The sequence below is a fragment of the Camelina sativa genome, chromosome 10 (assembly GCF_030686135.1).
Source record: "Camelina sativa cultivar CO46 ecotype springtype chromosome 10, ASM3068613v1".
Classification (NCBI taxonomy): domain Eukaryota; kingdom Viridiplantae; phylum Streptophyta; class Magnoliopsida; order Brassicales; family Brassicaceae; genus Camelina; species Camelina sativa.
This window is the reverse complement of record NC_141889.1, coordinates 2,696,575-2,709,229: the sequence shown is the minus strand read 5'-3', so window position 1 is coordinate 2,709,229 and position 12,655 is coordinate 2,696,575. Positions and strand designations below refer to the sequence as shown.

Below are 12,655 nucleotides of genomic sequence, written 5' to 3'. Positions count from 1 at the left end.
AAAGAAAAAATGGTTTTTCAGATTTTTTTTTAATGCTTCCAATTATATTAAAATAGAGTGACATGAGTTTAGAAAATGATGTTTTCAGATTTTATATTTATTTATATTTTTATATTTATTAAAATTTTTATATTTATTATATACTTTTAAAATTATTAATTATATGTAATATGTGCCCCATATTGATTGAGTTTTTGGATCCGCCACTGCCCACAAATAGCCTTGGACGCAAGTTCAGATTGTTCATGGTAACAAGACAATATCTTGAGGGGTGCGGCTTCTTCGATAAGACATACCATCGGGTTCTTTGATGATCGTCAACCCAACAGAGATACACGTGTGGTTCTTTGCATCTCGCGATCGATCTTGCCACATAAAGATCAGAAGAGCCAATTAGAAAACCAATGTTTTTTGAGGTGAATGAGAGAATGTGATAACAAAGTACACAAACTTTAGCCAATATACTGATAACAAGATTTACGGGCAAGTTAGAAAACATAGCCATTGAAAGGGAGAGAGCAAGAAAGAAGTTGTGAGTAGAAGACTGAAGTTGATGTATGTTAGTTTAATTTTTTTGTTTGCTTTTATACATGTAATTGAATATGAATTCTTAATTTATTAATTGCACAAAGAAATTCTTTAAATAGTGATTGTTTGGAGGGTAAATTCACTCGAACACAAAAAAAAAAAATATTTTCCTCTTCTAAATTCTAATATATATTATATTATTTTATGGAAACAAATATCCACAAAACCCATTTTTTAATATTTATATATAAAATTTAATTGTAGTCAAAACGAATATAAAAAGTAAAGATGAATAAAAAAATTTCTCTTGAAATATATATATCTTATTTAAATCAAGCACTGTATTTATACTTCTTTAAATTGCATTCTGATCCTCATAGTTCTATAAATGTCCTTTACATCCTCCAAATTTCTGATCGATTGATATTTAAGTCCAGGATCGTAATAATTGAGTCAATAGAGGGGTAATATTGGGATTCGAGTAAAATAGAGAGAGAGAGAACTGTCCGCGTCTGATTCTGATCGCCTCGAGAGAGAGAGAGAGACTCTTCTTCTCAAAAATCCTTCCCATGGTTCATATTCCACTTTGAGAGAAGAAAGCTTTTGTCCCTTATCTTTAATACAAGAAGAAGAAGAAGAAGAAGAAGAGATCCTTCACTCTCTCTTCTCCGCTCTCATCTAGATCAAAAAGTCTTGCAGGTTAATAATGCTCTTCTCCTTCGATTTCTCTCTCTCTCTCTCGCTCTTCTGTGATTTTGAAGTGATCGGATCTTATGTTCTGATTCAATCGATTTAGCTACGAATGCTTATACATTGAAATTCGAAATTGCGTTGCTACAGGACATGATCTGTTTTCTTTTGTTGTTATCTTTGACATTTCAATGGATGCTAGTAGATCGTGTTTGTGATGCATTCTCGTTGATCGATTGCGACACGTTGCTAACGAATTTGATATCAGATCTTTCTTTTTGTGGTGTGTGTCTAAATCTGAATATTTCTAAGCCATCTCTTATACATGATTTATGTTTTGTTCTGATTCAGTTCAATCTCAAGTGGTGGTGTTTAAGTTTCTGAACTATCCATGGATCAGGCGGAGCTGAGTATAGAGCAGGTTTGTATTACATTGTCTTTTAACAAGTTAGAAACAGGAAGATGCAAACCGTCATTATAGATCTTTGATGTGTTTTTTTTGTTTGTTTTCTTTCAGAGTTTTGTAATTTCTGTTGTTGTTATTTTTTACTCTGCAGGTATTGAAAAGGGACATTCCATGGGAGACTTACATGAACACTAAGCTGGTTTCAGCAAAAGGTCTCCAGCTCTTAAGACGCTATGATAAGAAATCTGAAAGTGAAAGGGCACAGTTGCTCGATCAAGTAATTTTTCTACTACTCTTTTTTTTGTCTCTCCTTCCATAGACTTTCTTTCATTACTTGAGTCACTTTGTCTCTGTTATTTAGTGACCATGTTATCATTATTTACCTTGTCATTATAAAAGTGATATGTTGATGCCGTTTTTACAGGATGGTCCAGCTTATGTTCAACTGTTTGTTAGCATCTTACGTGATATATTCAAGGAAGAAACAGTGGAATATGTTTTGGCTTTGATCTATGAAATGCTCTCAGGTATATAAAATTTGTGAATATATGTATTTACCTTTTTCTTCTTTTTAGTTACTGACTAATATTTATGCATCAACTGTTTGCCAGCAAACCCAACACGAGCTCGATTATTCCATGATGAATCTTTGGCACATGAGGATACTTATGAGCCTTTCCTGAGGTGAGTCTCTTTTGCAAAAGTTTTATGACTGTAATTTGGTCCTGGCAAGTTTATTTTATCGCTTATTGGATCAAATCTGTTGTTCCTGCTTAGTCAAGGTCCAGGATTGCTTGTCTGTTCTATCGCTTGACCCTTTTCAGTTTATTATTTTTATATACAATCTTCCTCTGACAAACATATAACATATGTAAACTGCTTTTAGCTACATTTTTGTCTTGATTTTGACTACCTATATCATCTTTACAAGTATGCAAGCTAAAAGATATGTCCTGTTTCAGGTTGCTTTGGAAGGGAAATTGGTTCATTCAAGAAAAAAGCTGCAAGATCCTTGCCTGGATAATAAGGTATTCAATACTGTTTATCATACTTGTATAAAATATAAATGTAACATACAACCTCATTGACTTGGCGGGTCTTGCTCTACTCTCAACATATAGTGCTAGGCCAAAAGCTGGTAATGGTGCTATTGCTACTGGAGAAGCTTCGGGCTCAAAGAAACAGATTACTACAATTGATGATGTACTCAAGGGGTTGGTGGAATGGCTTTGTGCTCAGGTTTCTTCTTCTTATCTCTTTCTCCCTTTCTCTCTTTCTCTCTTTCCTCTTTATTTTCTTCCAAGTTTATGTTGGTTTTGCATTAGTGTTTAAGTGTTAGTCTTATAGACAATGCCATTGATAGAACTAGAACTCAAGTAGTAGGAAAGACTTAGATGGTTACACAACTGCAAGCACTAATAAAAACCAAATTAGTTCGATCGAAAACAAAGAAATATTTTGTGTATGCAGAAGTGTTTGATTTTGGTAAAAATAGATGCAAATTTGGTGATCTGGAAGAAACCTTTTATATTGTGACAAAATGAATCCAGAATAGCTTTTGATGCCCACCATAGATATCACAATCCTTAATTTTGATATGCAGTTGAAGCAACCTTCTCATCCTACTCGTGGTGCTCCAATTGCAATCAGCTGCCTGTCGTCACTGCTTAAGGAACCTGTTGTCAGATCGTCGTTTGTTCAGACAGATGGGGTGAAGTTACTCGTCCCTTTAATTTCCCCAGCATCCACTCAGCAGTCTATACAGGTAACTATATATCTAATGGAAGTAGTTTTCGTCTTTTCGGTGAAAAAGTCGACTAAAGCAGTAAATAAGTTTCCAAATCATACAAAGTTCTAAGGGGAAAGGTGATGGCTAGACAGACTCTGGGGGAAATAACTTCATTCTCAAATGACTGACTACGAAATCTATTAATTTATATAGCTCCCTTATTCTAAAATGTGGGCTGAACAATATAGTAATCTTTGAAATAGTTCTGTTTCAGTTTTCAAAAGGAAGAAGCACCTCTCTCTTTTTTTCTTTGTCCTAATTTCTCAGTACCTAATTCATGTGATTTGTGTGCTTTAAACCGACAGCTTCTGTATGAAACATGTCTCTGTGTCTGGCTTCTGTCCTATTATGAACCTGCAATAGAGTACTTGGCCACATCGAGGACAATGCAAAGGCTCACGGAAGTGGTTAAGAGCTCGACTAAGGAAAAGGTGAGCAACGTTCTCTTTTGTGACGTGGTCATTGCTATCCTTCTATTAGTTAAAGATCATAGGACATGGTTTGGTTGATCAATCAGAATCTCTGCCACACAATGCCAAGATTGTTTGTTTTTTGTTTCTTTCATTTGTTTTGAATCATTAATTTGCATAAATGTGGTGTGATGCACTTGTTATTATTATCTGACCGATTTTGTCTTACAGGTTGTCAGGGTGGTCATATTGACATTCAGGAACTTGCTTCCAAAAGGTACATTTGGTGCCCAGATGGTTGATCTCGGACTCCCACATATTATCCACAGTCTAAAAACTCAAGCATGGAGTGACGAGGTAAGACAACTTAAATGCTTGTTATCTGTTATGTGGAACATAAATCTCTTCATTTTCTACTAAATCTGGGGATATAAGTGATGCCGGTAACGTTAGATGTGTTTTAGTGTATGGTGATAGTTAAACCCTTTAAATTCTGAATTTGTAAAGGACTTGCTGGATGCACTGAACCAACTAGAAGAAGGGCTAAAAGACAAGATCAAGAAATTGAGTTCTTTTGACAAATATAAGCAAGAGGTGCTTCTTGGCCACCTTGACTGGAACCCAATGCACAAAGAGGCCAATTTCTGGCGTGAGAATGTCACAAGCTTTGAGGAGAACGACTTCCAGGTATTCGTTTTTTTCATTTCTCTCTCCTCAACACCACTACTTGTAATGCTTAGAGCGGGCTGGTTCGATCCTGTTTTGGCCCTTCACAACAACCCTGGTTAAACTTGTGGATGCAGATACTCAGGGTCCTCCTCACAATCCTGGACACGTCAAGTGATCCAAGATCATTGGCGGTGGCATGCTTTGATATCTCACAGTTCATACAGTACCATGCAGCAGGGAGAGTGATAGTAGCAGACCTCAAGGCAAAAGAACGAGTGATGAAGCTGATGAACCACGAGAACGCTGAGGTGACCAAGAACGCTCTCTTGTGCATTCAGAGGCTTCTCCTGGGTGCTAAGTACGCTAGCTTTTTGCAAGCTTGATGGGACTTGCATGTTTCTTTCAGTATAGCGGAATGCAACCACAACACACAGATTGTTTGTGTTATCCTTTTTCCCCTGTCCAAAACAAAAATCTTGCTCCAAACTCCTGCATGCTCTTCTTTTCTTTCTTTCGATTCTACATATTCCAAGACCATCATCTGTTTATTACTTTCCCTGGAGAATCTGCTATTTGTGTGATTAAATAATTTCTGGGTTGTTTAATTTTTGTATTTATTTATTCAATAAAGAGACCTTTAAGGAAGCAAGAATGCTATTGTTGCAGAGAGACACTTTAAGGCCAGTTTGTTTGTATGATGTGAGAGCTTCAGCTTTTATGGAGATGAGAATACCTTTTGATTTACTCTGGTTAGGCATGTTTAATTAGATTCAGCATTCTCCACCAACTGACGTACATACATTAGTTTCTTTCGGTCTAATTTTATTACAAACATAATATGTCATACTGACGTACATACACACGTTTATAAAGGTATGCTTCCTTTTACAACTGAATTATCACATCTCTAACAACTGCTTCATGGGTTCTAACAAGCAAGAAGAAGCATATTATTCATTATCAGCTTGGTATACTGAACAGCTTACAAAGAAGAAGATAAACTGAATCACTTGATGAGAATGCATCTTGTCGGTGCTCCTTCGGCTCCAACCAATCTCAGCGGTAAGCAATGAAGCGAGTATGTTCCTACCTCGACACCATCCAGCTTCAGCGCTTCCACAGGGATTATATCCTGAAATCATCATGTGTTAAGATGCATTCTCACTTTTAACGAACTATCTCTCACTTTCTTGTTCAGTGAGATATAGCTATATTCTCAAACATATCACAGGAGAATTGGCAATGTTTTAAAGGTACTTGAATACTCACCCGTCCTTTAAGAATAACCCTGTGTGTTGCAGGTGATTCCTCAAAAGCAGCAAAGGAAAGATAGTCAAGCCCTGGATTCCACAATGCAGAAACAACCGGATTCAGAAAATGTAATACAAGCTAAAAAACGCAATGAACATAAAGAAAAGCTAAACATCTCGTACCAATAAGTTTGATGTCAGTATTCTCAACCAACCATTTCGCCCCATCAGTCACGAACCCAGCAAAACTTGAATCAAACTCTTTCTTAAACATAAGCCGCCTGGATATTTTTTCAACCACAGAGAAACCAGAGTAGAGTAAGCCACGAGTTCACAGTAAGATATTGGTAAAACACACACTCTTAATATATATTGAGACACTAACTTGTCAGTGTTGGAGGTTCTAAAGAGCACACGACGAACTCCTCTTTGAATATGAAGCGATTCCATAACCTCAGCTAATAATTAATAATCCAAACCCAAAAGCAAAACAAAAAACATTAAGACAAGGATCCATAATTTCAAATCATCAACTGGTTAAAAAAAAAATTCAACAAACTCACCAGTAATGTTCTTGTCTCTAGGAACATCAACCAACAGAGCAGGACCTTTTCACAAATCCCAATTTCAAAAAAAAAAGAACTTGATCACACGAAGTAAACCCAACAAAACATAAACTTCAAGAAACAAGATTTAGATAGTTACCATTTAGGACTTGGAGGTCGAGTGAATCGGTGTCAAAACCAGCGTCGTAATAGTTGTCCCAGAAGTGACCTGGAGCATCCACGTGAGTTCCGGAGTGAACGGAGAGTTTCATCTCCGACACGTTGGCGAAAGATCCGTTCTTCATACTCGCGGCTAATCTCAGGAAAGACTCTCCCAATCCTTCGGAAGATTCCCAAGCTGGCATCTCCGGCGTGTAACGGTGGCTGATGTCGTATATCTTACCTCCTTCATAAATCTCTCGGCGGATTGGTTTTGGATCATCGGAGCGGACGACGCCGAAGAGGAAAGAAGAGAGGGAGAGTGTAACGGCGAGGATAAAGAGAGGGAAATTGGGGACGGAGCGGGTCATTTTTCGGGTCGGCGGGTATAACGGGTTCAACTCAATCAATCAAAGCTTTCAGCTTAAATAGGAAAGACTCCTTTGACTTTTTGAGTTTGGCTAAACCGTCTATATTGACAAAAAAAGGTAGTATATAATTCAATTATTTTTATTCAAATTTTCATTTTTTTGATAGTACAGTATATTATATTTGCTTGGTTTTTAACTATCCACGTTTCTTGTCAGATATAAGAAAAGTTAGAAATTTTTTTCGTTACGGAAGAAAACAATTATTTAATTGAGATTTAAGGAAATTGAATTGGATTTTTTGATGAGTGCAAGACATATATATATATATATATATATATGTAGTGTGTCTTGTTGAACTTCATTACTAGAATCAATAAGTAAACTAGTAAAGTAAATTGTGTGCTCAAGTCTTTAAAAAATGATTTTGCCTCCAATATTATGTGTCTAATGACTTCTTACTCTGTCTCCGAGTAACCAAGACATCATACTTGTGTGATTACATAAACAAACAGATCAACAGAACAAAAGACAAAACACTCTTAATAGGATATCAACTGTAGTCACAGTCATGATCCACAAAAACTAAAGATGTAAGATATATCAACTGATGAATGTAGAAGTCGAGAGATATATGATACAAGAATCTCTTAGTACAACAAAATGGTAGGCGGGGGGGGGGGGGGGGGGGGGGGACAAACAAATGAGCTTTTTTTGTTTTTATCAGTTTTTAGAAGAAGACTGGAAGATAAAAACCGCAGTTAGAACACCAACCAATGCAGTAACAGCCAAAGCAACCGTAGGCAATGGACTTGCTACTCCAAAATTCTGAAAAGACAAAAATCAAATCTTGAGTTATTATTCTGGTTTTTGCTTACAATTTCTCAAAGTTTCTCTCATTTAGATTTCAGAAGCGAAATTCTCAGTTTTGATGTGTAATATACAATACCTCAAGAAGTCCTTTACCAGTGGTAATCTCAACAGTAAGGGCAACAGCAAAGCCAATCATGGCGCCACGACCAAGCCATATGTCCAAACCGCTGCTTCCTTCTGTACTTTGCTCACTTCTTACGGAAACTGTTGCTGCTCTGTTTCCTCCTCTACGAATCACACTCAACTTCAATGGCACTGACCACAGACACAGACAACACACAAAATCACAAAATGAAAGAAACAAAGTTTCATATCTTTACCCGGATTTACTCAGCTAACCAAGGCAATTGCACAAGAAGCTACTTACACAAAAAATCAGAAAACTTTATGATAAATAGAATTTCCCCCCAATTCAGATAACCAAACCATTATGTGAACAATTGAGCCCAGAAACCCCAATTTCCAATCTAAAGATTTAAATTCAGAGAATTGCAATAGGGGCAAAGGAAGACGTACAGAGAGGAGAACCAGAGGCGAAGGAGGATCTGCTTCCAGCAAGTTGCGGAACATGAACCCGACAAGTAGAAGAACTACGGTTTGCGATTGTGGCTAGCTTTATTGCGCCAGAATCTGGTAAGATAATAATAAATAATCCGAAACTAGTCAGATACATTACAGAGACAAGTAGAGTACTATAGAGGAAGAGAGAAAGAGAGAGTTACTGGGAAAAGCGAGAGACGCAGAGACTTGAGACAAAGCCATCTTCTTCTTTCTATGTAGATTATCACAAGACTCTTCTTCTTCCTTCTTTCAACTAAATCCTTCGTCTTCCTTTCTCAAGAGTCGCAGAATTATCTGTTCTACCTGACGACACGTGTTTTCTCCTCCACTCATTCAAGTTCGTATCTTGTTTCCACCTTCTCGAGCTACACTCACTTTTGACAAAACCGACAGCGTTTCACAAACTAATGCATCTCTTAGAGCAAAACCGAACTAATATTAACGGAAACCAGTTTGGTTTAATCATAATCCGGTATAATTAGTTTGGTTTGGTTCGGTTTTGCTCTAAGAGATGCATTGGTTTGTCAAACATCGTCTTCCATGTTGGATTGGATGTTTTAATCAGGGAAAACAAAATATTCAGAGAAGAAAGAAGCACTCAAATAATAGAAACCATAAATTTGAAACATCAAAGAGACAAACTACTCTCAAGTCTCAACGTAACCAAAACTTGTGTAAGGAAAGCCAAAACAACATTATTGCCTAAACCAACAAACAACGTCAAATCCTCACTCGTGATATTTAAACTTCAAGAGATTCAAGAATCAACAAAACACAACAAACTAGAGCTTGAGGAAAACGAATTCCTCTACCGCTGGGATTTCCCCAATCTTCTTTAGTGTATCCTTGCTTGGTTGATCGTCTACTCCAATCGCCATAATTGCTTGCTTCCTCGGTGCGATTCTCCCAACGCTCATGAAGTTGACGTTGACGTTAGACTCTCCCAGGATGCTTCCGACTGTTCCGATCATACCAGGTTGATCCACCTGCCTGCACAATATGATACTACCTTCAAGAGTCACATCTACCTCAAAAGATCCAACTTTCGTCAAATGCGGGACTCCGTCTTTAACCCTTCCTTCCACTTTCACCTCTCCTGATTCAGACAACGAACTGGCGAATTTGGACTCCACGTTGCCTAGCTGGACAGTTATTGTCTCCAACGGGCTCTCTGGTGAACCATCCAAGAGAACACGTTCCTCTGAGAGTCTGAGACCTCTCTGCTTGGCTGTGAAATCAGCGTTGACCAAGTTGACATATACGTCAGAGATTGGCTCGATGATTCCCTTGGTAATCATGGCTCTTAGAAGTCTGGTGTCAAGATCGTCAGTGGCTCTTGCTGAGGCGTATGTGATTTTCACGTTTTTCACACCGCTTCCTCCGGCCACCAATTGCACTGCCAGTCTTCCTAGTTTCTCGGCTAGAACCACATATGGTTTCAACTCGGTTAGAACCTGCAGATAAGAGTGTGATGTAAGCTTAAGCTTAAACAATTGAAATCTTCCAACTGGAATCTGATAAGAACAGAGCTATAAACCTGCTAGTCTTAATCCAATTCACATTTCAACTTGATTATGAGGCTCTTAGAACAAATCCCTAGAAAACCTACCCTCACTTCAACAATTTTTCCGCATATTAACTTCTCTCTAACCAACTCAGAACACATGTAAATTGCTACGTTCATTCCTAGGGTAGCTACAATAGAGCTATATAGCAAATAGGCTAATAAGTTTGCCCCTTTGAAACAACACCAAAATGTGTGTATCTTACTAGCACAAGCCAGTGCTCACCTCAGCAGAAACCATAGGTGCATTGACTGCAGTAGCAGCAAGCTCTCCATTCAGAGCTCCAACAACAGCTTCAGCGATTTCAATGGCAACTCCTTCCTGTCAAAGCCAAAACACCAACTAAGTAACAGAAGCCAAACATCAAACTCATGATTAAATACCACCTTGACCGTAAAATGAATTTCACACCTGAGCCTCCATGGTACTGGCTCCGAGATGAGGTGTCACAGTGACCCTCTCGTGCTGCACGAGCTTGCTGTCTTTAGCCGGTGGCTCTTTTGTGAAAACATCAAGTGCAGCCTGAGCAACGATGCCAGAATCTAGAGCTCTCACTAACGCGTCTTCGTCAATGACACCTCCACGAGCAACATTGACGATGCGAACTCCCTTCTTCATTTTGGCAAAGGTCTCGTCGTTTAGTATCTTCGATGTTGTTGGCGTAAGTGGCATGTGAAGAGATATGAAGTCAGCGGTGGCAAGGGCTTCATCAAAGCTCACTAAATCAACACCAATGGCGTGTGCACGGTCTGCTGGGGCATAGGGATCATGAGCAATAACACGCATACCAAGACCCTTGGCACGTCTAGCAACTTCCGTCCCAACTTTCCCGAATCCCAACACTGCAAGAGTCTTGCCCACAAGTGAAACACCCACATACTTGTTCCTCTTCCACTCTCCTGCAATACAAAGATACATCAACAAGTCAGCAAGATTACAGGTCACTCCACACACAAGAATCATCAAACCTCAATTCGGAAAGAAACAGCCAAAAAAGCTTAATCCAATGTCACAATCCTACAACATCGTCAACAAAAACAGTACAGGAAAAGGAAAGCTCATGATATAAATTTGTAAAGTCAAGATGCCATCAATCACAGGTATTAAAAAATAACAAAACCAATAATAAATACTTCGCCAAAGTATGGAAGGTAGGAGATGAATCAAAAAATACTAACCAGCCTTAACAGAAGCATCAGATTGAGCTACGTTCCTAGCCATGGCGGCCATAAGAGCGATTCCGTGCTCAGCAGCAGCGATGGTGTTGGCCGTCGGGGCGTTGACAACCAAACAACCAAACTCAGTCGCTGCACTCAGATCCACGTTGTCGATCCCAACACCAGCGCGTCCAACAACCTTCAACCGTCCGCGAGACGACTCGAACACCGCACGGTCAACCTTAGTGCCACTCCTCACGATCAACGCATCACAGAGGGAGATCTTAGTGTTGAGATCCTCTGGAGTCATGTTATACGAACAGTCGACATTAGCGAAAGCCTCCAAAACCTTTAAACCAGCCTCACCGAGCTTCTCAGCAACAAGGATCGTAGGCTTAGATCCATCACCAGCGGTGCACGAAATGAGAACGAACCGCCGGCGAAGAGTATTCCGTCCACGGTTAGGGAAAGCGACGGAGATCGCGGATGGGAGAGGCGATCTGGAGGAGAGAGTCACGTTCTTGAAAGAATTGGTGGCGACTGAGATCGAGGAAGCTGCGGCGGCGGCGGCGGCTGACATTGCTACCGCTTTAAGAGTGGTGAGAGTGAACAAAAAAAAAAATAGTTGGTGGCTGAGTATACAAAACAGACGAGGGAGAGAGATCTAAAAGTTGTTTTTATAGTCGTGGCTCAGGGGTTTGGTGTGATTGTGATATTTCTTTACTTGGAACAAGGCGATGGAATCTCACGCGCATTTTTCTCGCGAGTGTGATTACTTTTTGGGTTTTGTGATTTCCAAATGTTGCGGCGAATAGAGTTTCATCTTTTACCGGAAAAAAAAAAACAAAAAATACCCAAACGAAGAAAAAAAATAATTTAGTGGGAATTTAAACTTGGGCCCTTTAAACTTTGAAGAATAGTCAACTTTTATTTACTTATTTGTTACAAATATCTCACAGTTGATATCTCTGACCAAGAAAAAAAAAACAAAGAACAAGATCTTAAAATTTATTACACGATCAAATCGAATCTACCCGAAAAAGAAAAAAATATTTACAGCTTCGATTAGATCTTTGGCAATCAAATAGATAGAGAGATTTGGAAACCTTATTGTCATGTGGTGTGGGGTGTCCTGACGATTGTCTGGCCGTGGCAGATCATTGCCGCTGGTTTGAAAATTCAAAATAGAGTAGTATCGTACAAAGATTTTTTAGTAACATTTAATAATGCAGGTTTATAAGTAGTTTGTAATAATATTGTGTCGTTGAATCAAAACCTTCGTTAACATTTAAAAGTATTATTCGTTTATAAGTTTAAGACCAAAGGAAACTAATCGACATTATAAATTCTTGAATCTAGAGGGGGTGATTTAGTATTCAGTTGTTGTGTTTAGATCCAAATCCTTTTTAAATAAAGCAGGAATTTTGTTATGCCTATTAAGGATGTCAATGGTTACAGTAGTTGGGGCGGACAAATCTATTTGTGGACTGGACCGCTTTTTATTTACCATTCAACAAATGTAGTGCGTAGTGGTGGAGTCCAAATAAAATAGAGACAAGACCGCAGCGGACCAACTGCGGACCGCTTTTACATACAAATATAGTTAATTTGCAGTTGTCTGTAGTCCACCTTAAAAATGGAGTGCTACAGACCGCAGATGAATTTAGCCACCCTAACTGCAATTA

General features: G+C 38.6%; 4 protein-coding genes across 5 annotated transcripts; 1 reads left to right on the top strand and 3 right to left on the bottom strand.

Moving 5' to 3' along the window:
* Window positions 1-942: 942 nt before the first annotated feature.
* On the top strand, window positions 943-5,137 carry LOC104716729 (V-type proton ATPase subunit H). Its single transcript, XM_010434151.3, has 12 exons — window positions 943-1,227; window positions 1,570-1,639; window positions 1,776-1,901; window positions 2,049-2,151; window positions 2,236-2,308; window positions 2,587-2,652; window positions 2,746-2,863; window positions 3,228-3,389; window positions 3,719-3,844; window positions 4,055-4,180; window positions 4,331-4,510; window positions 4,627-5,137. The coding sequence occupies exons 2-12, from the start codon at window positions 1,610-1,612 to the stop codon at window positions 4,873-4,875; spliced, it is 1,359 nt and encodes a 452-aa protein (XP_010432453.1). The 5' UTR covers window positions 943-1,227; window positions 1,570-1,609; the 3' UTR covers window positions 4,876-5,137.
* Window positions 5,138-5,297: 160 nt separating this feature from the next.
* LOC104716728 (cyclase-like protein 1) lies at window positions 5,298-7,004 on the bottom strand. Its single transcript, XM_010434149.3, has 6 exons — window positions 6,448-7,004; window positions 6,306-6,350; window positions 6,128-6,200; window positions 5,926-6,023; window positions 5,762-5,832; window positions 5,298-5,624 (listed from the first exon to the last, which is right to left on the bottom strand). Exons 1-6 carry the CDS (start codon window positions 6,815-6,817, stop codon window positions 5,499-5,501), a joined length of 783 nt encoding a protein of 260 aa, XP_010432451.2. The 5' UTR covers window positions 6,818-7,004; the 3' UTR covers window positions 5,298-5,498.
* A 340-nt stretch (window positions 7,005-7,344) lies between these two features.
* On the bottom strand, window positions 7,345-8,659 carry LOC104716727 (stress enhanced protein 1, chloroplastic). Of its 2 annotated transcripts, none has more exons than XM_010434148.2 (4): window positions 8,410-8,659; window positions 8,204-8,317; window positions 7,764-7,942; window positions 7,345-7,642 (listed from the first exon to the last, which is right to left on the bottom strand). In XM_010434148.2, exons 1-4 carry the CDS (start codon window positions 8,447-8,449, stop codon window positions 7,538-7,540), a joined length of 438 nt encoding a protein of 145 aa, XP_010432450.1. In that variant the 5' UTR covers window positions 8,450-8,659; the 3' UTR covers window positions 7,345-7,537. The 2 variants fall into 2 exon arrangements, with proteins under 2 accessions (XP_010432450.1, XP_019086763.1); XM_019231218.2 differs by having other exon boundaries at window positions 7,781-7,942; window positions 8,410-8,642.
* Window positions 8,660-8,826: 167 nt separating this feature from the next.
* LOC104716726 (D-3-phosphoglycerate dehydrogenase 1, chloroplastic) lies at window positions 8,827-12,045 on the bottom strand. Its single transcript, XM_010434147.3, has 4 exons — window positions 10,992-12,045; window positions 10,225-10,712; window positions 10,039-10,134; window positions 8,827-9,702 (listed from the first exon to the last, which is right to left on the bottom strand). Exons 1-4 carry the CDS (start codon window positions 11,548-11,550, stop codon window positions 9,031-9,033), a joined length of 1,815 nt encoding a protein of 604 aa, XP_010432449.1. The 5' UTR covers window positions 11,551-12,045; the 3' UTR covers window positions 8,827-9,030.
* Window positions 12,046-12,655: the final 610 nt, after the last annotated feature.

Bases quoted from the DNA above. Each gene is read 5' to 3' on its own strand.
- LOC104716729 (XM_010434151.3), top strand. From the start codon at position 1,610: ATGGATCAGGCGGAGCTGAGTATAGAGCAG. The intron at 2,309-2,586 runs GTGAGTCTCTTT...GTCCTGTTTCAG, and splicing joins ACTTATGAGCCTTTCCTGAG to GTTGCTTTGGAAGGGAAATT. The intron at 4,181-4,330 runs GTAAGACAACTT...GAATTTGTAAAG, and splicing joins CTCAAGCATGGAGTGACGAG to GACTTGCTGGATGCACTGAA.
- LOC104716728 (XM_010434149.3), bottom strand. From the start codon at position 6,817: ATGACCCGCTCCGTCCCCAATTTCCCTCTCTTTATCCTCGCCGTTACA. The intron at 6,024-6,127 runs GTTAGTGTCTCA...AAAAATATCCAG, and splicing joins AGAACCTCCAACACTGACAA to GCGGCTTATGTTTAAGAAAG. The intron at 5,833-5,925 runs GTACGAGATGTT...TGTGGAATCCAG, and splicing joins TACTGACATCAAACTTATTG to GGCTTGACTATCTTTCCTTT.
- LOC104716727 (XM_010434148.2), bottom strand. From the start codon at position 8,449: ATGGCTTTGTCTCAAGTCTCTGCGTCTCTCGCTTTTCCCA. The intron at 8,318-8,409 runs GTAACTCTCTCT...TTATCTTACCAG, and splicing joins TGCGTCTCTCGCTTTTCCCA to ATTCTGGCGCAATAAAGCTA. The intron at 7,943-8,203 runs GTACGTCTTCCT...GTCTGTGGTCAG, and splicing joins CGCCTCTGGTTCTCCTCTCT to TGCCATTGAAGTTGAGTGTG.
- LOC104716726 (XM_010434147.3), bottom strand. From the start codon at position 11,550: ATGTCAGCCGCCGCCGCCGCCGCAGCTTCCTCGATCTCAGTCGCCACC. The intron at 10,135-10,224 runs GTGTGAAATTCA...TGGCTTTGACAG, and splicing joins CCAGTACCATGGAGGCTCAG to GAAGGAGTTGCCATTGAAAT. The intron at 9,703-10,038 runs GTGAGCACTGGC...TCTTATCTGCAG, and splicing joins CACCTATGGTTTCTGCTGAG to GTTCTAACCGAGTTGAAACC.